Source organism: Cyanistes caeruleus, chromosome 8, assembly GCF_971803275.1.
Source record: "Cyanistes caeruleus chromosome 8, bCyaCae1.hap1.1, whole genome shotgun sequence".
Lineage (NCBI taxonomy): Eukaryota > Metazoa > Chordata > Aves > Passeriformes > Paridae > Cyanistes > Cyanistes caeruleus.
Genome location: NC_141708.1, coordinates 35,288,047 through 35,311,403, shown reverse-complemented (window position 1 = coordinate 35,311,403; position 23,357 = coordinate 35,288,047). Strand labels below are relative to the sequence as shown.

General features: G+C 53.3%; 2 protein-coding genes across 7 annotated transcripts in view; both read left to right on the top strand.

Moving 5' to 3' along the window:
* Positions 1-8,746, top strand: SLC29A3 (solute carrier family 29 member 3). 5 transcript variants are annotated; one of them, XM_086901352.1, is made up of 7 exons: positions 5-100; positions 314-523; positions 993-1,253; positions 4,096-4,178; positions 4,824-5,050; positions 5,951-6,113; positions 6,572-8,746. In XM_086901352.1, the coding sequence occupies exons 2-7, from the start codon at positions 335-337 to the stop codon at positions 7,239-7,241; spliced, it is 1,593 nt and encodes a 530-aa protein (XP_086757478.1). In that variant the 5' UTR covers positions 5-100; positions 314-334; the 3' UTR covers positions 7,242-8,746. The 5 variants fall into 5 exon arrangements, with proteins under 5 accessions (XP_086757479.1, XP_086757480.1, XP_086757478.1 ...); XM_086901351.1 differs by having other exon boundaries at positions 5-110; XM_086901353.1 differs by lacking the exon at positions 314-523 and having other exon boundaries at positions 1-54.
* A 3,563-nt stretch (positions 8,747-12,309) lies between these two features.
* CDH23 (cadherin related 23) overlaps positions 12,310-23,357 on the top strand; it is a 180,162-nt gene continuing 169,114 nt past the window's right edge. The window contains exons 1-2 of one of the 2 annotated variants that reach the window (XM_086901350.1): positions 12,310-12,617; positions 14,532-14,694. In XM_086901350.1, the coding sequence (XP_086757476.1) occupies positions 14,625-14,694 (70 nt within the window). In that variant the 5' untranslated portion in view covers positions 12,310-12,617; positions 14,532-14,624. Of the gene's footprint in view, positions 12,618-14,531; positions 14,695-16,058; positions 16,224-23,357 lie in introns of those variants that run through there. The other variant, XM_086901349.1, reaches the window with a different exon arrangement.

Genomic DNA, 23,357 nt, shown 5'->3' with positions numbered 1-23,357 from the left:
GGCGGGGTCGGGGGCCGTGAGGCGGCGGCGGCGGCGGGGCCGGGAGGGACCCCCGTGAGTTCTGCGCTATCGGGGCGAGCGGGACCGGGCGGAGGCGGGGGTGCTCCCGGGTAGAGCAGGAGGCCGCAGGGAGGGAGGGAGGCGGCGCTTCCCGCTCCTGAAATTCCCCGTTTCTTCGCAAAATCCGCGCTTTCCGGCATTTCCGCCTCCCCCGCGCTCTGCCCGGCTCCTCTGGGCGGGGGTCGGCTCCGAGGCCGCCGGTGGGTCCCGGTGGGTCCCGGTGCCCCTGGCCAGGCTCCGGTGTTGTTCACAGGTGGTTTTCCTGCGGCACGTGATGCCGTGGGGCTCTGTGAGTCATTTTCCACGGCCGGGTGACGCCTCGGTGGGGCCGGGAGCCGCTCCGCCAAGCCCGGCCGATGCTGTGGTAATTTACACGTCGTTTCGGAAAGGCCGGCGGTGTCACTACGAGTTTACGCCTTGCTCTGCGGGGCCCGACGGCGCTGTTGGTTTGGCAGCTGTCGAGGTTGTTTTCTTGTTTTTAGTTTTTTTTTGGGTTGTTTTTTTTTTGTGTTAAGAGAGGTTTCTTACTCCTGCAAGTCCAAGGGGACAGGTTAATTATTAATTATGGACGGAGGTGTGGGTGGAACCTGCTGAGTCTCAGTGTTTTTCCCCATGCCTTTCCATCGCTGGCTCACTCCTCCTGTATTTGGCTGCTTGAGGCCCTGGCACAGGGTGCCCAGAGCAGCTGTGGCTGCCCCTGGATCCCTGGAAGTGTCCCAGGCCAGGTTGGACAGGGCTTGGAGCCACCTGGGACAGTGGAAGGTATCCCTGCCCATGGCAGGGAGGTTGGAGTGAGATGGGCTTGGAGGTCCCTTCCAGCCCAAACCACTCCATGATTTGCTGGCGCCAAAGGGGGATGGAGCCACAGCTTGTGAGCAGCACTTTTGGAGCCCTGGTGTGACAATATCCTCGTGGGCGGTTGTTTTTCCCAGCGTGCCAACACGATGATCCCGGCAGCCGGCAGCTTTCCCCCGGACCAGGAGCCCCTGCTGGAGGAGCCCGTGGGGAGCAGGTACAGCCGGCAGAAGCCAAGGGACCGCTGGCATGGGGCCTACATTATATTTTTTCTCCTGGGCATCGGGTCCCTCCTGCCCTGGAATTTCTTCATCACGGCCAAACACTACTGGAGGTACAAGCTGCAGAACTGCTCGGATGAGCCGGGCCCGGTGGGGCAGGCGGCCTCAGACCTGCGGGTGAGTGGTGCTTTTGGGGCAGGAAAAATAACCTGTTTTCCTTCCTTCCTTGCTCATTTTTTTTTCCCCCCTCCACTTCCCCAGAAGGTAAGTGAATGTCCTGTAGGGTCTCACCTGCTGCAAACCAGAGGGAAAGGTTTGTTTGGTGTTTATTTATAAATGGCTGCAGGGAAGATGCTTCAGGTTGCCTTTTACCTGTATTTGGACTTCTGAGTGTTAAGGTGAATCTAAAAAAATAGGGCTTAACCTTTCATAGGGCAGTTTCTGCAGTGCAAGGTGTCTTTGTGGTGGACTTTTCTTGTGTCCTTCATGATCTGGCAGGTGTGACATGAGAATCTCCTTGCAGTGATCAACATGTGGCTTGTGGCATATGGAGCGGGGCGCTTGCCATGGGGGTGATGGATGAGGCAGCCTTGGGGTGGCAGGTTAATGGCCTCTTTCTGTCCCCAGAAAGGCTGCTTCCTCTCGCTCCTCCTGCCACAGCAGGATAATTTCCCTGTGCCTCCCTGACAAAGCTGTGGGTTTGTTTCTTTACGGCGGGAAAAAGTGTTGGTGTGATGAGGCTGCATCACATCCACCCCTCGTGGCAGAGCTTGTTCAGGTGGTTTGGGCACTTTTTGTTTTTATATAAACACAGGGCCAGGTGTGATGATCACCTTTCCCCGCGGATTTCTCACTCCAGTGCACCCACAGCTCTTTTAATTTTCCCAGTTCTTAAGTGTCAGCTGCTTTTTTTGATGGGGAGGAAGGAGGGTGCTTATACCAGTGCTTTTATGCTACAGGTGTGCTGCTGTAAAGCAAGAAACTGAATTAAACTGAGGGTGCCCAAGCTCCTGCACTGCCTGAAGGCCAAAATTGTGTCTTTGCCAGTGAAGATGCTCAGAGAGGGGTGAAGGGTGCTCTGTCACCACATGGCACGGTGTTCTCTCATATTCCCTGCATCCCACATGTTCCTCACTGCCATCATGCTGATCCTCTTGGAAAAAAAAGCTGGGTTTAAGTAAAGAATGTTAAAGCACAGCTGTATTCCTGCCTGGATCAGACACTTCTTTGCTGAAAAGGTGTTTTTCCTCTTCTTGTGTGGCCATGGAGCAATGCTGTTTCCTTTCTCCACGGAAAAGTTACGTGGCTGTCCTGTGGCAGTCGAGTGTCATCAACATCAAACCAGTCAGCCCAGTTTGTGCCCTGCTGCTGCAGCAGGAGGGTTTACCTGCACACAGAGCTGGACCCTGGAAGGATGCACCTCTGACTGACAGCCTGCTCCTGGCTCCAGCCTTTTCACTGCTGCTAATTTCGTGCCCCATGCCTTCAGCCACTGTCACGGACCTGGATTCCTTTTCCAGCCTGGCAGGAGCCCAGCTGCCAAGTCTGGAGCAGAATAGAAACTGCTTTGCGAAAGCATCTTGTGTCAGGTTTGCTACCGGGGTGCTTTGTTTGGGTTTGGGGCTTTTTAAGGCATCGTGGCAGCCTCAGTGTTTGAAGTCAATACGGGGTTAAACACTTCCATTATGTGCCTCATCTCCGTGGCTGAGAGATGACACCTTCCCCCCCATTAGACCTGGATGTGGGAGGCAGATGTCAGGTTTGCTTTGGGGTTTATTTTAAGGGCTCAACAGAAAGGGTGAAGGACTGGGTATATCCTGCAGTGCCAAAAACGAAAGCATATCTGTGAAGAGTGGGAATACCCAAAGAGGCAGAAGAGTTGCCATTGGAGATGGATTAAAACCTAACAAATAGGAGAGAGGAAGATGGAACCTGGTGTTTTCCGCTGGCCTAGGCATGGATTAAATTTGCCACCCACCATTCCACTGCTGCATTAAAAATGTGGTGCAGGGGCTCTTAAGTACTTGCCCAATTCTCTTCTCGCTGCTGGTGTGAGCCCGTTGGCTGGGAATGAAAGAATATTTCCCTGGGATGCTCAAAGCGCAGCATCTCTGCTGGGTTACTTCGAGTACACTTCTGCTTGGTGCAAAGCATTAGAAAGTCATTTTTTCTTCCCCAGAAGCAGAAGCAAATTAACTTGGAAGTTTGTTGAGTATCCCCAGGATGGTTTGGAGGTTTGTTTTAAGTAGGTGGGTAAATAAGCTGGAGTTTTAGCAGCCAGCTTTGCATTTTGCTTTGTCTTTTCTCTTAAGATTCTTCGTGTGGCTGCAGATCTTTGAGCCTCCTGCTTGGCTGAGCTGATGCCATAAGCACAGGCATTTAAGTCTCTGCCTATCTGGACCCTCTAGGAATGATTATTAGATTTCCTGTTGCTTCCAGTGAAGCTCTTGATAGGGAAGAAGAGACAAACGTGCTTGTAAACTGTTTAAAAATGATGCAAAGCTGTAAAAAACAATGAACTGTGTGGAGAAAACCTGACAAGTGCCTTCTCTCCTGGTTGGACATGATGAGACCCCATCTTTGTAGCTAGATAAGTGCAGAAAGTGAAAACCTATCATGATAGGAGTGGACATGTAGGTCATCCTCCCCTTTGTGTGCATCATCCTACCTGCTGGCTGAGATTCCTGCAGCAAAAAAATAGGATCTCCTCCTCGAGGGGAGGAGAGGGAGCAGACACGCTTTGATGGTGCACAGCACCATGGCAGCTATTTCCTTTCAATGTTTATTTCTTTCCTCCTGAATTTATGTCCCTGATTTCCTGAAATAGCCCAGGGCAATGGGAGGGCAAATCCCAGAATTCCCATTGCCCTGAGCAATTTGCAACACGGGCTGCAACACAATAAGGTGGACACCTACACCACAACTCCTTGTTGTGCCATATTCAAGAATGAAATTCATGTCTTGTTCCTCCCTACAGTTTTTTTTTTTACTTTATTTTGGGTTTGTTTTTCTCTGGCAGGACTATTTTGAGAGTTACATCTCCATTGCTTCCACTGTGCCCTCAGTGCTGTGCCTCATTGGAAACTTCCTGCTTGTCAACAAGTAAGTGTTGCTCTGATCCCAAGTGCCTGAGCCACATTTCTCCCTGGCTTTGTTCCTGTCTTCTTTCCAGCTCAGGCTGCCCTTTCCTCAGGGTGAGACCACGGGGCATCCTGAGCTCAGCCTCCCTGTGCAGCCAAAATTCCCTTCCTTGCCCCTGCCTGAGTTGCAGCCAGCTGAGATGAAGTGGGAGCAGCACCTTGCTCCACCTGTGTTGGCTTGAGTAAATAAATTCCTCTGTTAATTGCTTGGAAATGGTTTTCCCTCTTAAAAATACCTTTATTGTCTTCAGGGAACTGGTTGACCAAAGCCAAGCTCATCCAGGTAGGAGCAACACCTTGCCTGGTTTTACCAGCCCTTAAAATGGGATAAGAAATGGATCAGCTGCACCTTGTTACAAGCTTGGCTTAAATCTCAAACAGCCTCATTGTGCCTTCATTTTTACCCTTCCTTATCCTATATCAAACTCCTGCATGGGTTTGCACGCCTAATCTCCAGATTCCAGCTCCTTGCCTCACTGCTTCCCCATCCCCTCCCACCTCTCTTTATTTTCTCTGCCCCTTCCGCCAGCACAGGAGTTCTCCTCCTGTGTGGAACCTTCACCTTGTGGTTTGAAGCACAGGAGTGATTTCCTCCCCTTGTCCCCAGGGTTCCTGCCAGTGTCAGGATCCTGTCCTCCCTCTTTGTCATGCTGGCTGTTTTCCTGGTGATCACAGTGCTGGTGAAGGTGGACACCTCCGCCTGGACCACGCGCTTCTTCGCCCTCACCGTCGGCTGCGTGGCCGTGGTCAGCAGTGCCTCCACCGTCTTCTCCAGCAGCCTCTTCGGCCTGAGCAGCTGCTTCCCCATGAGGAACCTGCAGGCTCTGATCTCAGGTTGGGTGAGATCCCGTTGGGATTGTGCTCTTGGACTTTCCCTGCTCGGCTCCGTGGTTTTCTCTCTCCTGCCTCTGGGGTTTTGTCATGTGGGGTTTCTTTTAGCAGCTTAACTTTGCCCTAATGATAAAGGGAAGTTGCTGAAGGAGAAACTTGCTTGGTCACGTGAGCTTTGGTTTCTGTAAATAGCCATAAACTGACCCTGGAGAGTTGCTGGGTGCAGGGAGAAAGGAGGGAAGGAGATGCCATCCCCCTGCCCTGCCATTTCTAGCAGAGGGATCTGCAGCTTTGCCTTGTCTGCTCCTTTCTGATCAGCATTTCCATGAGTGATGAGGGGCAGGTTGGGAGCCATAAGTGATGAGCTGCCTGGAGCTTTGATAACATTATGAATGTGCTGTGCAATGGTTGACAAACCAAGAGGAGAGGGGGGAAAAAATCAGGATGGTGAAATTTTTCCTGGGGCCAAGACAGGAGTGTTTTAATGAGTTTATCTCAGAGAAGGAAAGCACCACATCCCTGAGGAGGCACTCCTGCCACCACTGGCTTGAATTCCCATCTGGGGGAGCGCAGAAGAGAAGTTGATTATATGCATGCCAGTGGAAAGCCAGGTTTAGGCTTTGGAAATGGTTTGGACTTTTTCTGTGGGGCTGGGGACCTGCAAGCCCAGCAGGTTGGGTCCCATCCTGACCCCTGTGTGTGCTGTGCTGTGTTGGAAAGGGGTGCAGGATGGCACCTGGGCTGTGGTGCAGCCCCACACATACCTGAGGTGTGGCTTGTGCAGGTGTGGGGCAGGGCCTGAGCTGTGTGCCCTGGGGACCTGTGCATGTCAGAAGAGGAACTTCTGGGCTCCCCCTCTTGTTCTCTGCCCCTCACTGTACCCACCTCTGTTCCCACACTCAGGCCAAGCCATGGGTGGCACCATCAGCGCCGTGGCCTCTCTGATAGACCTGGCAGCGGCGGCCGATGTCACCGACAGTGCCCTGGCCTATTTCCTCACTGCTGACATCTTCATCATTGTCTGCATCATGGTCTACCTGCTCCTGCCCAGGCTGGAGTACTCCAGGTGTGTGCCAGCCTGCCAGGGGCACCCCGTGGAGGGTTTGCAGTGGCATTGCTGGGGGATCCATGGGATGCTGGCCGGTCCCTGCCCCGTCACCACCGCCAGCCACGCTTCCCCTTTCACCGAAACCGCAGGCTGAAACTGGGCGCGTGCTGAGTTTCTGCCAAGCTTTCCCAGGGCCGCTGGTGCTGGCGTTCCCAAAATGTGTGGAGTCAGCAGAGAGCCCTAATCCGGAGGCAGCCAGCCAGGAGTGTCCCCATATGGGGACACTGGGATGTGTGTGACCCATTGGTGCTTGTAGCCCCCAGAGCCATAGGCAGGCAGCAGGGTCCCCTCTGTGAGCACTGAGGGTGCAGAAAGATGGGGAGAGGGCATGGTGGGCTTACCTGTGTCTCCAGCTTCTCTCCTGCCCTCTCTGCAAATCTCAGTTGCATTCCCCCCATGCTTCCCTCTGTCTCCAGGTATTACCTGGGCAGCCAGAAGGAGAGCCCCTCTCTGGCCACAGTGCCCCCCGACAGCTCCGTGGAGGCCGAGGCAGAGCCGCGAGGCACCGCAAATTCCTCCTTCCTCGCAAGAAGTGCTGGCATCCCCCCACTCCGCCCCATCCTGCAGAAGACCGCCCTCCTCGGCTTCTGCCTCTTCTACATCTTCTTCATCTCCATCATCGTCTTCCCCTCCCTCTCCTCCAACATCGAGTCTGTCAGCAAAGCCTCGGGAAGCCCGTGGAGCACCAAGTACTTCACACCACTCACGTGTTTCCTCCTGTACAACTTTGCTGACTGGTGCGGGAGGCAGGTCACTGCCTGGATCCAGGTGCCTGGCCCCAAGAGCAAACTGCTGCCTGCCCTTGTCCTCCTCAGAACCATCTTCCTCCCTCTCTTCATCCTCAGCAACTACCAGCCCCGGGCTCACATCCAGACCGTGGTGTTCAACCGGGACATCTACCCTGTGGTCTTCACGGCGCTGCTGGGGCTCAGCAACGGCTACCTGGGCACATTGGTCATGGTCTATGGCCCCAAAATCGTGCCCAAAGAGCTGGCTGAGGCAGCAGGGGTGGTGATGACATTTTACCTCGTGCTGGGGCTGGCTCTGGGGTCTGCCTGTGCTGTTTTTGTGGTGCACCTTGTGTAGATGGGCAGAAGGAGGAGGATGCCCTCCGTTTGTGGTGCTGCTGTTGGGTATTTGGGGTTTGGGTTTTATTCCCCAAAAGAGTCAGTTACCCTCTGGTTTTGAGGCAGGCTGTGCCTGTCTTGGGAGGGGGGAAGCTGCATGCAGGGGGATGCAGAGGGAAAGTCTCCCTTCTGGGAAGGGTTATCGCCTGTGCTTGGGAAGGTTCTATCAGACACTGTCGCTCCCCAGTTCAAATGGAGCAGGGACCAAAACAGCTTTATCCTCCCTAGGGAGCTCAGGGAAGCACCAGGGACACAGGGATACCATTCCTTACCCATGTGCCAGTGATTTTAAGCTGGGCCCGGGGCTTTTGGGGGCACCTTGGGTTTTGCTGCCGCACTGTTACGAGCTCAGCCCTTCAGGGGTTGGGTGGTCTTTGGGCAGGATCACCCCTCACCGAGCTGTGATGGTGATGTTCAACTAAAAGGGATTTGAGCCCTTCTCACGATTTAGGGAGTGAGTAGCAGCTGCCCCAGGGATCAGGGCACAGTTTTGCACAGATTTCATACAATCATTGCACAGAAAAACCCCAAATATATATAAAAGGGAAACCACTCCACTTGGAATTTTGCTTGCTTTAATTTTTCTACATAAAACTGAATTGAGGGATAATCTGCCCCTAGCATGGTGCCACTAGTGTTGGGGACTGTCCCCTGGCCAGAGGAGCATTTTTCCTGCTGTGACTGTGGTGTGACCCCCAAGGAAAGTGAAATGCTGAGTGGGCCTAACCTGAGGTTTTTAGGGTGTCTTCAGTCTGTGTTCAGAGAGCTCTGTGAGAGCCAGGGAGAGGCATGAGGTTCACAGCAGAAATGTGGTTAATTCATGTAGACAGGCACCATATGGCCTCCAGATGTTTTCAGAGGGGTGAGCTACTGTGACACCCAAAATTATGGCCCACCCAAAGAAGACTGGCTTTTAAAGTCATTTAGACTCCCATATGCCAGCACAGCCTGGACTAAATCCGATTATAGTATTTATTTTCTCAAATTGGCTGGATTTATGGTCTAGAAGAGGTGAACTGATAGGCAAGGGTGTAATGGCAGAGCTTGGCAGTGCAGTGATGCCTCAGAGATGCTGTCTGTGGAAATTAATTCCTTTAAGACTGGGTTAGGAGCAGATGCTCCGTTACTGGGATGTTCTCTCAGCACCTCCTGCTTGCCCACGTTGTGGTGGAGCTGCTGGATGTGGGGCTTTGCTGGGAGAACAGCAGGATGCCTGCAGCAGTTGGACAAAAAGGCCAACCTAACTTGGTGCTGGCAACCAAAAAGTCCCTTTGTGGCCTTCAGTGGGCCTGTCTTCCACCTGTGCCTTTCCCCCAGTCCAAGGAATGATGAGATTTGGCTTGGTTTTTTTTACTGCTTTGCATCTCTGCTCTTCTCCTCTGTGTTACAGACAAAATTCCTCTGGAGGGAGAACTCAGTTATCTGGTACTGTTGCTAATAAAGATAATTCTTGATCCTGTGCAACTGCTGGTGTCTGGAATAATTTCTCTTGGAGATGCACTGATGCATGCAGTTTTAGCTTGCATTTTTCCTTCTGGTCATCCTTCTCTCCCAGCTTGGATTGTAAACTCAGAGAAATCCCTGGCACGGGCTGGGTGAGGGAGCCCTGAGATCACTGCAGTTATTCCAGTGGAATATCCCCAAGTGACATGCAGGTAGGTATGGAGAGCATTCCTGTAGCAGGGGGATGAGCAAAAAGGGGATTTATCCTTTGGTTTTGGTGGCATGCAGCTAAGGAAGGTTAATAAATGAGGGGGGAAAACCAATACAGATGCAAAATGGGCAAGAAGCAGGTCTGGGCATAAAGCAGGGAATGCTGGTGGGAATGCCATGATATGGGGGTGGATGCTGCCAAGCCTCTGAGCCATGAGCTGTGGGTGATCCCCCTGTAAAAGGGGAGGGATAATTTATAGGGAATTGCATAGAACGGCAGGGAGGTAATTACAGTGCCTGGGAGAAGCCACATCTGCTGCTCAGCGTGGGCCTTACCAAGGAGCTCCAGGTAAGGAAAAGCGGGATGAGGAGGGAAGCGGTGGTGAGGTGGAATGAAGGCTGCTGGATCTGGGATGCACCAAAGCACAGGTCTTGTGCCTGGGGGGCTTGAGGCGGTGTCAAAAGCAGCCATTGATCCCAGTTGCCAGGCCTGGAATGATGCTGTAGCCAGGAGGAGCACTGTAGGGATCCAAGCCTGCTTCATGACATTTAGCTGGGAGGTAACACTGCCTTCTAGTTCTCCAAGAGCTTCCCAAGAGGGAGTTGCTCCCCAGAACTGAGTTCCAGGGAAAGACCCTGGGTGTGGGCAGGGCTGGAGCTGAGCTGGCTCCACATGTCTTCCTCACCTGCCTAAAAATGCATTCCCAGGTTTTGTTTCTGTGATTACCACATCCCCTCAGCCAGCAGCGCTGTTTTCCCATCTCCCAGCAGAGGAAGCTGGGTGTTGATCCGGCTGGCATGGCCAGGGCCATGTGCTTTCCACAGGGCTTGGCCCCCTCTCATCTCTGGGTGTAAAATGAGCTGTGCAGGTGCTGCAGAATTTCAGAGGGCGAGCCCACAATGCGAAATGGAGTCAAAGACACAAATCCCTGCGTGGTGCCCAGCACTGCTGGCACTCTGACCTGGGGTTTGGAGACTCCCAGTCCTTCCAGGCCTGGCAGCCCAGCACAGAAGGGATGCTGTGTCAGCCTTTGGAGTTCAATCCAACCGGCCAAGGGGGAAAGAAAGCTGGGAACTGGCAAAGCAGCAGCAGCAGCAAAGGCAGCAGGGGGCAAGGGAGAAGGAGGGGAAGGGATGAAAGGGCACCAAGTGGAGGAGGTGCATCTGCTGCTGCTTCTGCTCAAAGGAAGAACAACTGAGCCTGTGCCTGACCTGGTTTTGTCCCCTCTCACCTCTGTGGTGCCAGCTCCCCCCTCCCTGCTTCAGAGCTGGACTGGGGTCAGTGTTGGTACTGGGGACTTCGATGTAAACCGATGTGCTGGAGGAGGAAAGGGAGATTTTGTTATCCTCCCCTCACATCAGTTGCAAGTGCCTTTCCCTCTTTCTCATCTCAAAGCCTTTTCCAGGCTGTCCTCCCTCAGTGGAGTGCCCACAGGGTAGGAATGCTGCCCCCTCTCCATCTGTGGCACCAGCCTTTGCCTTGCAGGGGCTTTGGTGCAGTGCTGTGGTGCTCTGGGAGGTGGGAAACACCTTTGAAATGGTCTTTAAGCCCCCTTCCAACCCAAACCAGTCTGAGATTCCATGAACCATGAGTGGCCACCAGGGGCTTGGGAAGGGCCACCATCCTCAGCAGATGAGCTGAGTTGATCCTGCCCCTGCACGGATGCCCCAGAGGGAAAAAAACAACCCAAACCTTGGCTTTGAAACCTTGCCAGCCAGCTGCAGGCTTGCCCGGCTGCTGTTCTCCTTTTACATGTTTTATGGAGTAATTTGTACTATATTTACACAGCAGTGATAAACAGTTTTTAAAATGGAAGCAAAGAAAACGCTGCTGGATGAATTGTTACAAAAAAGCCCTGTTTGCCATTCCAGCAGGGGGAAAAAAAAAGGGGATAAAAATCACCATCCTAGGGACATGCTGTTCATCAGATCTGGGTATTTTTTCCCTTGATTTGTGTGCCTAATGTGAGCAGAAGAAGTCGCAGATGCATGCTGAATTCTGCAGGGAACATATGCATGCATTTAAATCATTTACAGCATTTACTGGTGCAATTGTAAAGCACATTATTTTTCTGCATTTGTAATTAGGCTCCAAACAGATGGTGAAGGACTGCAGCTCCTGATTAGACAGGCTTGTGCTCTGTTGGACTGCGCTGCGAGAACAAACTGAGATGAGAAACTTTTCCTGCTAATTTATCACGCCGGGCCGGGGGAGTGCAGGAGCCGGGGCTGCCTGAGCGTGAATTCCAGCGCCGGGCAGAGCTGTGCGAGCCATCCCCCCTTTCCCAGCTCCTCTTCCATCCCAGATTTCGTGAGCCCGGCTCGCTTCACAGCTCGGGACACCCGGCAGGGCGTCTGCTGTGACAAATGCCTTGGAAATGAAGCAGGAGCTGCGAGGTGAGAAGGGTTTTTAAATGGGGAGCAAGCTCCGGGCTCGTGGCTGTGTCGGAGGGGAGATCCGCCCTGGCTGGCCTCGGGTCTTCTTGCCAGCCTTGGCGAGATGGGGAGAGCTTTTCTCCTCTCCTGGGGGCAACCTCGAACCTTGAACAGCACCACGGGCTCTCCACTGGTCCCTCGCAGTGCAGGAGTCCCCCTTGCTCCTCGCTGTCCCCCGCTCACCCAGGGGACAATTTACGCTGTTTGCCCTTCTTCCTGCGGTTTCTTCTTCTGCCGGCTCACCTCCTTGAATCACAGATGTGTGGACCTGATCAGAAAGGGTTAAAGGGCAGAGCCAGGCAGAAGAGGAGCGCGGTGTCAGCCTGAGACCCACTGGGCTGGAAGCTGTGAGCAGCACAGGAGCCCCCCAGGATTCCCCTGAGGCAACAACAGCGTGGCCCAAGTTCCTTTGTGTCCCCTTTGCTGGTTCAAAAATGATGGGGGTGAGCTTCCCTCGGGTTTTTATCCCGCAGTGTGTCCCAGGGCTGGCCGGGAGGGAGCTCACCTTCCCCCGGCACAGCCCTCTGGTGCCCCCAAAGAGGGAACACGCTGCAGGGAAGGTGGCCCAGCCGCGGGGGTGATGGCAGGGGACAGGGGACAGGCGCTGGTGTGGATTCTCTGTGCCTGCACATGGGTTCTCTGTGCCTGTAGATGGCACCTTTTCCTCTGCTGAGGAAGGACGAAAGGGAAAAAGGCGAGCTGGTGAGGCAGGGCTCAGAGCAAGGAGCGAGGTGCTTCAGGTGTGAAGTGACTCGGGGTGGTCCCGCAGCTGTCCCCTCTCACTGTCGCTGCTCAGATCACCTGCATCATCCCTGACCCCTCTCCAAGTTTACTAACACTGCCCATCGCTAGGAAGTCACAGGGGCTGAGTGAAAAGTGCTTCCAGCTGCTCAGAGAGTTGATCCAAAGGGTTTTTTTTTTACCCTCATTAACCCACTGTGGACCTAACGAGCCCAGCCTGGGGCTGCAGGGTGCTCTCGGTGTCCCTAGCAGGGGACAGGTCCTGCTGGCTCCACAGGGAGATAATTCTGTAAGCAGGCTGCTTTGGGGTGTGCAGAGTGCTTCAGGGCCCAGCCAGGTCCTGCAAGGCTTTTTTGTGGCTCACCAAAATCACCTTGGTCCTTCTTGCCATGAGTTGTCACCACAGGGATGCTTGGTCCAGGGGTAGCTCACCTGGGACCCACCTGGAAACACAAGCTGGAAGATCCCTGAGGAAATCCCACAGAATTAGGTCTGCGCTACCAAGGTGAGCCCAGTTTCTGCCCCTCCTGCTGTCCCCATAAGATCACCTTACAAAGATGCAAAGACCCCAAATCTCAAAGATTTGAGACCCCATACTTCAGTATTTCTAAAGGAAAACAAACCCAAACCAGCTGCTCTTTCAGTGCTTTTCTTCTTCAGAGAGAGAATTCCAGCAATCCCTTAACTTTGCTTGGCTTTCTCACCAGCCTCCCTCACTCATAAATTCCTAAACAAACAGCGTGATCCTAATATTGGCCCTAAAATTCTGTGTGAAATGGACCTGGAAATTAATTTCACACCGGAAAAGCCAGCTTCACTGTCAGCCACAGCACAGGTGCTCAGAAAGAAAACTCCAAGATGGCTCTACAAATTAATTCTGTGGATGAGAGGGTAGCAGGTGGGGAGCTGCCTCCCTCACACCACCATCCCAACCCACACTGCACCACGGTGCTGCTGGAAAGCTGTGGGAGAGGGAGGGTACCATCATTCCCCTGGTTTTTGTGGTCTGGGGGGACAAAAATCACAGTGTTTCCCCCTCCCCCCCCCCCCAAAAAAAAGGAAGCAGGGGGCGTGGGCTGATTTTTCCTGAGTACAAAAAAGACCCTGCACTTTTACACAGGTCTTACTGAAAAAAAAGAAAAAATAAAATCAAATAAAATTAAAATTAAGGATGGTAGTTTGGGGTAGCACTTCCAGGGACCCTCGTGGGAGAGTGCTGGGGAAAAGGAGGCACAAAGAAATGACTGATGGCACAATATTGCACGGGCTGGTTGTCGGGCAGGGATGTCCCTGCAGACCCTGGAGCCCACGGCAGGACGCGGTCCATGGCAAGCAGAGATAATTCAGTAGCTTAGCAAGGCAGGATTTTGCAGGTGTCTGTGTTTTACCTGCTTTCCATGTGATATTTCATCTGTTTAGAGACAAAGGGCCACCCCAGCTCTCGCAGCAGAAGGCGGGCAGAGGAGTGAGACACCGTGGGGAGAGCTGGATGCGGGAATGTTCTGTGGCTGGAGGGAAAATGAGAGGGGGAGAAGCCCTGCAGTACAATTTCAAGGTTGAGTGAGTGGTGCCAGGAGGCTGTGAAAGGCTCTGCCGAGCTGCTCTGTGTTCACAGGCAGGATGGAGAAGGGAGGTCACGGGATCTGCCTCCAAAACCAAAATCAGGTTTCCCTGTAATGAGTCTGTGGAGAAAGGCTGGGATGGCAGGGAGGTTATCCCAGCCCTGCAGCTCCCTGCTTTGGGGTTGGTGTTAATTATGATCCCAGTAGCAACCGGGAGCATCTCCCTGCTCACAAAGCACCACTTTCTTCTACTGCCTTCTTTTCCCAGCTCTGAGCCTGCTGAAAGGCACGTCTCCCACAGGCTGGGTCTTGGAATACCATGGATTTCTCCAAACAGGAGCTTGGGAACACCAGCTCAGTGAGCTGGTTCGAGGTCCAGCCTTCACACAGCTATTGCTGTCACTGCCTGATTTAAACCCACTCTGACAGGGGGCTAGAGATCACAAGATCCTGAATTTCTGTGTGTTTTGTGAACCTAGGCATTGAAATCCCCGCAGTCCTCCCTCTCCTCCTCGATGGGAAACGCTGTACTCCATCAGGAATGGGGCTGGGAGCCCAGGCCAGGAGGAACACAGCTTTGTTAGAGCTGACTTATGTAAAACAAGAGACACATCTTCAAACCACTCAGGATGTGAGCAGAAATCCGTGGTGTGAAGCCAAGGCACGGGAACCTGGCAGAGGAGAGGTGTGCTCCTGTTTAAATAGAAACCCTGACCCGAATTTATCAGGAGAGGCCTTAAGTGAGACATCACCTGGGCAAAGCCAGAGCAGCTACGGGCACCAGGGCCTGAGACATGTCTTCACCTGTGGTTTTGCTTTGGTTTCTCCCCTTTTTTGTCATTTCTTCCTCTCACTAGTGCCCTGACTTTGTGGACGTGGCTGGGATGAGCACAGTGTGAGGAGCCTGGCTGCCTTCCTGCTGCTGTCACCGTGAAGAGGGCAAGGAAGGGATGAAGACCCCAGGAAACCCCCCCCAGAGCAAGTGGCTCAGCTCAGCAGGGTGCTCAGAGCCCCAAACAGGTAACACCTGCACCCTCTGCACTCCTGGTGACCCCCAAGGTCAGTACCAGCCACCGAGGGGGATTCCTTAGCGAACCTAACCCAGCCCAGGTGTGATGGGGTGGAAATGATCCACCAGCACCTCCATTGGCTGCAGAGAGCTCATTGCGTTCCCCTGTTTGCCAGGAACTTGGGGTTTTAGCCCCAGAGCAGCTGCAGGTGTGCCAGGGCTGGCTCTGGGGTGCAAAGTGCCTGCAGCCAGGCCAGGTTTGGTGGGGCAATCTCCCCCATCCCCAGGGAGGACCAGGAGCAGACCTGTGCCCGATTCCAACCAATCAGCCCCAGAGCTCTGCTAATGGCATAATTAGGAGAAGCTGCTCAAGAGAGGCAAAGGCTTAATTACCCCCTCCTGCTGCTGCTGCAGGGGCATTTGCCCGCTGCTGCTTCAGGAGGAGGGCTGTGGAGGTGAGTGGAGGGGAAGGGTCCTGCCTTCCAGCAATCCCTGGAAGTGCTGGAGGCCAGGCTGCCTGGGGTTTGGAGCACCCTGGGCCAGTGGAAGGCATCCCTGGTCACAGCAGGAGGGGTGGAATGAGATGATTTTTGATGCCCAGTCCAACCCAAATCTGTGATTTCCAGGGTGGCCTTTAACAACATAAACATCACTTATTTAGCGTTTTAATCAAAACTGGCCGAGATGGGGTGGGGAGTGCGGTAGAGCTTCCCCCCGTGGTGATGGCACCCAAAGCCCTGCCCCTTCCTGGGATGGAGGAACATCCTCGCTGTGAAGGTTGGTGTCACTGCAGGTGGCTTTTTATGGCTTTATCGCTTCCCAGGCGGCACGAAATGGGGTGAGGCAGGGGCGTTTGGCCGCTTTCCCAAAAGCTGCTGGTAGGGAGGTCTTGGACTGGGGGTAGGAATGTCCCGCCAGGCTCAGGAATGCCGTGAGGACACAGAAGGGTTTGGTGGGAATTGCGTTTGGGCAGGTACGAGGCCGTGCCTGTGGGAAGCGAGGGGAGAGCAGGAATATCCTGGGCAGGAATATCCGGGAGGATCTCCTGGCGCTCCGTGCCCGGATCGCTTTTCCCGCTCATCTATGATTTATTTGAGTGCTCCGGGCCCTGCCAGCTGCTGCCGCGCACAGGTCAGAGAAATAACAGTATTAACAAAAAAAAAAAGAGAAAAGCCAAACAACAAAAATAAATAAATAAAATAAATAAACCAACAAAAACAATTAAAAAAAAAGAGTTAAACCCCCCGAGGTGAAGTCAAACTTCAGAAGTCGGATTTGAGCAGGCGGTTGCTGTCTGGGTGGGGGGAGCCCGGGATTTTGGGTGGCTGGGAGTCCCCAGGGAGGGGTCAGGAAGGGGGGAGGTGGAGCTGAAATCCCGGGTACCTGGGCGAGGGGCGCTGCGCCGCCCGCATCAGCGGCTCCCGCGTTCCTTCCCTTTCCCTCCCCTTCCTCCTCCTCCTCCTCCTCCCGCGGCTCGCAGGGCGGCGGGGGGGGCATGGGGGGTCGCCGCTGACACCGGGCTCTGAGACATCCACCGCAGGTAATGCCCCGCCGCTTTTCCTGGCTCCTCGGGGGTTTTTGCGGCCGGGAGGGGTGGGATGCGGGGCCGAGGAGGATGTGCATCTCCCCCTCCCTTTCCCGAGGGGCGGCTTGGTCCCCCTTCCCAAACCTTCTGGCTAGAGAAAGTGGGCTTTTTTGCTATTATTGCTATTATTTCGGGCTGGGGGGACTGGCTCGGCGCTGTGGTTTCCGCGGCAGGAGAAGCGGGGAGCTCAGCCTTTCTCCCCTTTTCCCAAAAATGACAGCGGGAATGTCCGGCGGTACCCGCTGTGCTGCCCCCGAGGGAGCGGGGCACGCCGCTCCCTCCTTCCCCCCATCCCCGGCTCCAATTCGGAGTTGGGGCTGCTGAGAAGCCGCAAAGTTTCTGGGATGAGCCGGGGCTGAACTTCTTTTCCCAGCCGTGGGAATGCCGCGCGTGGGGGCTGAGCCGCAGTGGAAGCGGTGGGATTTTTAAATCGCCTCCAGACATTACCAAAAAAACAGGAATGGGACGGCGTTTTTAAAACGCCAAACTTCTCCCTGAACGTTTTGAGGAAACACTTTGTTTTAGGTTATTTTTCCCCCCACCCCCATCCGATTCTCGACTTGCTGCTGCTTTCCTTCGTCTCCCTCAAAACCTGCATTCCCTCTTTTCCTTCAGTCCGCGTTCTGCCGGCCCCTAGCGTCTCCCCAAGCCTACCCAGCAGCGTTTTCCAGGAGGACAGGGATGCTGGAATGGGACGTTTCCTATGCCGATGTGCCTTCTCTTTGTTGTCGGATTGGGTGGGTTTTTTCCCCCTGTGCCGGAGGAAAAGCCGCGTCTGGCAGCAGATTCCTTGGGCTGGCAGAGCTCGCTGTGCTGCACGCAACAAGCCTGGCTCCTTCCCGGGATATTCATCCTGCGGGAGCCTGGGATGCTTCGTGCATGTGGGATAGAGCTGCTGCACGAGATGTTTAAAATTTTATTTAATTTTTTTGGTGGGGGAGGGTGGGGGATAAAGCCATTCCCAAGGGATGCTCGCGTTTGTGAAAATGCAGGTGGTTGTTTCGGCAGAGTGAGTTTTACCTTTGGCTCTCCTTCCCCCCCCTCCCTGTCCTGGGGAAGGAGGGGAGGAGAATTCGCCGTGCAGTTCCATTTTCCTTCACCACTCCGCTCCCTCCCTTCATCCCCGGCACAAAAGCTTTCTTGTTTCCCAAGGAGTCGGGTGGTGTCGTGAAAAATACAATGTTTTAAGACCAACTCGTAAAACACTATCTTTGTGGGAAACTGTAGAAATTGATGTTGTCCCTTCTTTGTATTATTTTTTTTCTTTTTTCTTTTTATTTTTTTTTGGCGATAAGTGGGAGCAACAATGTTTGGAAGAGGTGGGAACTGTGGAGCTCGGCTGGCTGCTGTTTGGTGCTGTCCCTTTTCTCGGGAGCATCACCTGGATGCAGCAGGGAGGCAGGCAGCAGCACCAGCATCGTTCCAGCTGCAATAATCCCCAGAGTGATGCCCAGGGCACGGCAGCCCTGCTGACCTGGTGCGAGGAAAAAGGGCCCTGCAGTCCTCTCCTGAGCAGCTGGGGGTGAAAGGACCTCTTAAAAAGGCTTCATGAAGTTTCTTAGATGTGCTGTGCAGATGGTCTGGAGCACAGATTATTTTTGAATTTAAGAAGCTTTAGGATATGGGATTGGCTTGGTGAGGGGAGCTGGCTTGTGGCCCCTTGTTGGGGTGTAAAATATCCCAGCTGCTGGCAGCCAGGATACTGCAGCCAGGCTAACTGAGCTGGGGCACAAACAGCTCCATGTGCAATCTAAAACTTCCGTGCTTTTCCCCCACTAAAGTATCCTGCTTCCTCCAGGAGGACTTCTAATAATGTTGCAGGAGAAATATGGTTTTCTTGGGGGGGCTTTTGTGGCCCAGCACCTACAAATGTGAAAATTCCTGCCTTGGTGCTGGATGTTACCGGACTCTATTTCAGTGTGTAGATTCTGCATCTGAAACGGGGAGAAACTGGGAATCCTGAGGGTTAAGACCCAAATCTTGCAGATGTCCTGGATCTTGTAGGGGTTTTGTAAAGACCAGGGGCTGGAGTAGCATTTTTCTGTGGGTTCTGCTCAGCTTGAAGTTTCAATGTGGGCAGGAGATATTTGTTTGTGGGTCCTGGTGACTTCCAGTCGGTGAAGGTGAAGATTAGATGGGATTTTAGGAAGGAATTCCTCTCTGAGAGGGTGGGGAGATCCTGGCACAGGTTGCTCAGAGAAGCTGTGGCTGCCCCTGGATCCCTGGAAGTGTCTCAGGCCAGGCTGGATGGGATTGGAGCACCCTGGGATGGTGGAAGGTGTCCCTGCCCGTGGCTGTGTGGTCTTCAAAGTCCCTTCTGACCAGAGGGACAGTCCTGGCACACGATGTCACTTTTTCAGCCTCCGTTTGAACCCCTGTCCTGGAGCCAAGGACCTGGCAGGCGATGCAAACTGCTCTGGGTGTGGGAGGGCTGTCCCTTTGGAGCCCCTGCCAGAGCCTGGATTTGCTTTGCCCTGATCTGTGTGTTTGATAAAACAGAGAGTTCCTGCCTGGAGTGTGCCGAGGAGTCACTGGGGGCAAATTCCTGATGGAAATCGAGCGATGTGCCGCAGCCTGAGCACACCGCACTGTCGGAAAGGGCACGTAGGAGAGGGACTGGACAGCTTCAAGGGCCCTCAGCCACATCTGGGGTCTCAGGAGGGCTGGCATGAACAAGCCTGTCACTGGTGATGAACTGCTGTCATTAATCCAAATAACCTCATCCCTTTGCCTTTCTGTTCAATTCCCGTGCTCTCCGGGGCTGCTCCTTGGGACTGAGGGATTTCCAGGGGGCTCCTCCTGAGTATCCCCATCTTCCTTCCCCTGGGCTGCCTGAATTTTCTTTCATTTTTTTCTTTTCCCTGCTCCTACGATTCCAGCCAGGGAGTGATTATCCCCAGCATGCCCACAGTGCTGCTCTGTCAGGCAGAGCTTCCCTTTTATTAGCTGGAACAGCCAGCAGGCCTTGGAAAGGTCTGGAGCACCAAAGTGCCTCTCGCTGGAAGTTAAGTGAGCTTTGTGTGAAAGCAGCAAGGACGCTTCCCTCTTGATTTGGATGAGGCAAGAAATGGCCTGAGAGCCTTTGCAGCTCTGGTTCATCAGTGGGAAGGTTTTTTGTGGGTTTTCCTATGGTTGTTGTGGGGTTTTTTAACCCTTCCTCTGAAGCATCCCTTTTTTCCCCTCTGTTTTTAAGATCTACCGCTCCAGTTACCACAGGCCTGAACAAAATAGCCTCGCTGCTTCTTTTTAGTGTTGCAGACTCCCAGCCTGGAGCTTGAGGCAGCTGGAGGGAGGGATTTGGGATAAAATCCCAGGTGCACACACACCCAGGGGTCCCGGGCTTGGAGCGGTGTCTGCTGAGCCTTTACCAAGGGGGAGATGGAGTCAAATAACTCACCCATCTCCTTTGGCAGGGCTTTAAAATGCAGCTTGGTGACTGATTGGGAAGAGCTGCTGGTTCTGAGGCTGGTGGCTGCCTCCTGAGCCCGATGCTGAATCCTTTATGGCTGTTGTGGGGGGGACATCCTGGGGCGAAGCCTGTTCCCTGCTCCCTCCTGCTGCAAAAAGGGGATCCTTGCCTTGAAAGCTGCAGCTGGATGTGGCAAGGAGGGAGGTGCTGGGGCAGTCCCTTCCAGCACATGCTTTTTTTCCCCCCCCTTTAATCCCACTTCACACACACGTTGTGTCCTCTTCCTTCCCTTAAAACCCCCCTGAACAGAGCAGGACTCCTTTGCTGGGATCCAGAGCGGTGTGGGTGGGAGAGCCCAGGATCTGTAGGCAGGGATGGCAGCGGTACAGCCACGCTCAGGGGTGGTGTGTGGGAGCCTGAGCATGCTGGACACTTCTCCTGCACTGTTTTGATGGCAGTGCTTGGAAGTCCAGCCAGGCTGCTGCCTGCCCTGGGTCAGAGGGAGGCTGTCTGCTTCCAGGCAGGACATGAGAGAGAAAGTGCCTGGCATCCCATTCCTGAGCAGCCTCGGAGTCAGGCCTTCAGCACCCTTACATTTGCCACATTGTCCCTTCCTGTAGATTTTCTAAGACCTGGGGAGAGGCTCCTGTCTTGTGAGAGCTGACTGTGTGTGCCACTCCACCTCATTTTTCACCTCATTTCATTCACCTCAGCTTTCCACTTCCTCCTAGTGCAAGAATTCCCACCCTTCTTCCCCCTCCTCCTTTTTTTCCCCTCCCTCTTTTTCTCCTTTAAGCCAAGCTTGGTTGCTGTTGGCTGCTCTTCCACCTTTCCATCCCAGGTTAGCATCATCTGCTCTGCAGCTTTGCTGTGCTGCTTCCCTGTGCAGCCCAGGAGGAGCCGGTTGGCTTGGTCTCCATGCCCCATCCCAGCCTTCCTCCCAGCTCAGGAGCTGCTGAAGAGAGTTTTTGTGATGGAAAATGGTTGCTATGATGCCCGTGGTGACTAGCAACCAGTGCTGGAGGCTCTGTAAAGCCAGTGCTGCCCCACTTGAAAGAAATTGGCAGTTCCTACTTCTCTCTCCCCAAAAATGAAGTTGCCCTCGCTGTGGAGGGGCGGGTGGCAGTGACTGATGCAGCAGGGAACAGGGACTCTCTTCCCAGAGCTCCCAGGGTGTTGTTTTAGTATCCCACAGATGCAGAAGTTGAGTTGGATGTGTTATTTGGCCTTTCCTTGGAGATGCCACAGGCGTGGTGAAAGGTTTGTGTGTTGCTTTCATAGAGCTGGCTTGTTGGGATTATCCAGGGCTTGGGAAACCCAACGTCATTTCCAAACCAGGCACAGCCTTCCTGCAAGGACTGAGAAGTTTAGAGGTGACATTTCCTTCTGGGCCTGGGGTTTTTGCTTAAAGGATGTCTTAATGTCATTTTTGCAGCCAGTGTTTGTTTCCTGTGGGATGGCAAATGTCTGGAAGCACCAACCAAAATACTTCCACTCCTGTCCTTGTTTTTAAGTGGAAGTAAACTGCTGGAAGTGAGGGTAACTTTTGGGTGCTAGTAGCTGTCAGTAAGAAACAGCTCCAGCTTTTTCCCTGGAAGGAGGAAGGTTTGAGTACTCCAGCTGAGTTTTGCAGGGAGGAAACACCCCTGTCTCCAGCCTCAGCTTTGATTTTGGAGTGGAGGAGGAAGAGAGAGGATTTTTCATGCTCTTTTCTCCTGCAAACACCATCTCAGGTGGGCCGTGGCCCCTTATTCCCTGTGAGGATCCATATTCTCCCTCCCATGTGCATACCAATATCCTGGCCTTTATTTATTTATTTCCTTTCGCTGCAGGGAATAGAAAGAAAAAAAAAATTAAAAAAAGAAAGGGGGCAAATTTTTTCACTGGGAACAAATCTCATTTTCAAGAGTCCTGACAAAATGAGCCATAAAATTACAATATTTCAAAGTGCTTTGTAATTCTAGCGTGGACGGCTCTTCATCATGGAATCTGAAAGCTCAGAAAATATAAAACTCATTAGATTAAAATAAACCACCTACCGCACAGGAGAAAAGCTTATTTATCAATATCAATTTACTTCTGATTACCCTGTTCTGCAATTTGTTATTTTTGGGAATTATGATTTGGGTATGGCTCACGCCAATATGGGGGTGGGAATAAGAAAAGGGGAAAAAAAAAAAAAAAGAAAAATCGGAATTAACTTGTAATTTTTTCCTTTTGAATCCTACTTATTGTAAAGCCCTGGCCAAGAGGCAGTAATGAGGAGAAAAGGTGCATTTCTAGCAGGGATTTTTTTTAAGGAGGGGAGAGGGAAGCTGGGAAAGGAGGGGAGGGTGGATTTTTTTGGTGTGAGGGGTGGTGTTAAGCGATGTGCTTAGCTGAAGGGCGTCCCAGGGGTGGTTTTTTGGATATTTGGTGGTCATCCCTGTTGGACCATCTCCTCCTGGCTGCTCTCCCAAGGTGGCCACAGTGATGGAGGGAGCCTGGGAGAGAGGGATCCTCCAGCAGCTGGATGGATGTGGGGGCCACCCCGGTGACAGCTCAGCTGCTTCCACCCCACCTCCTGCCTCAAATCCTGTGTGGGGACAGCGCTGTCCCTCTCTGGGGGACACCCCTGGTGTTTCATTGCAGGAAAAGGTGTTTTTTTTGGGAAGGCACACCCAGTTCCCTCCCCTGGCAGCCGCACGCGAGGCGCTTTGATTTACGCTTCCATTTCTTCTTCACGCCCCTAGAGCGGCGCGGAGAGGTTAGAGCTGTGGAATTCTGAGGCTCAAGCACCACGGTGCCTTTTTGGGGAAGGGGATGAGGGGACAGGGGTTCTGGGGGTGATTAAAGATGCCAGCTCTGCCAGCTGGGCTGTGATGGAGGCGATGGTGCGTTCTGCGCGCCCGCAGAGCGAGCGCCCCGGCAGTGCGCGTAAAAATAACCCAGCCCGCGTGCAGAGCCTGGCAGTCACTGTTGGAGCAGCCCCTGGCCCGGGCTGGAGAGGGTTTGGGGATATTCCAGAGGTGCCAGGAGGCTCCTGGAACATGTGCCAAGGGCTGGGGCAGGTGGGAGAAAGACTGGAAAACTTCTCTGCTTCACTTGAGCTGATTCCTAAACTTTCAAGGCCCGGATTTGTTTGCTCTGCGGAGTTTCCTCAGCTTCCCATTTCTCCAGCAGCTCCGTGAGCCTTGGGAGCAGCTGCCAGAGGATGGGGAAACCTCTGGTTTAACACCAGTGCTTTGACAGCCAGGAGGAGACAACACCTGAGCTCCCAGGGACGCCTTGCCCAGAGACATTATCATGCTGGAAACTGCACCGAGTGCTTCCTCCGAAGAGCCTCTTCCAGGCACAGGGTGCAATTTAATCTGCTCTTAGTCACAATTTTTAAAAGTTCTCCCCAGAGGCTTCTCCATCCCGGTCCTTAAATTTGCAGTGTTCAAGTGAACCATCTCGAAGAACCAGTGAAGAGCTGCAATATTAATGAAGACAGAGAAAAATCAAAATGACATTTCAGGCAATTACTTATGTAATGAAGTGGCTGACTTGGAATATCCAATATTTAGATTTATCATGACACTCGAAAGGGGATGCTGTCAGCTGCCTTTATTTCTACATCACGTAAATTGTTTCTCCACTGCCCTGCTGCTTTTTAAACATGGGCTGTGAAGCTGGGAAATAATGTTCACGCTCACTTG

Excerpts from the sequence above, each read along its gene's own strand:
- SLC29A3 (XM_086901352.1), top strand. The coding sequence starts at position 335 with ATGCCGTGGGGCTCTGTGAGTCATTTTCCACGGCCGGGTGACGCCTCG. Across the intron at positions 4,179-4,823 it reads AACTTCCTGCTTGTCAACAA|GGTTCCTGCCAGTGTCAGGA; the intron begins GTAAGTGTTGCT and ends CCTTGTCCCCAG. Across the intron at positions 6,114-6,571 it reads CCCAGGCTGGAGTACTCCAG|GTATTACCTGGGCAGCCAGA; the intron begins GTGTGTGCCAGC and ends CTCTGTCTCCAG.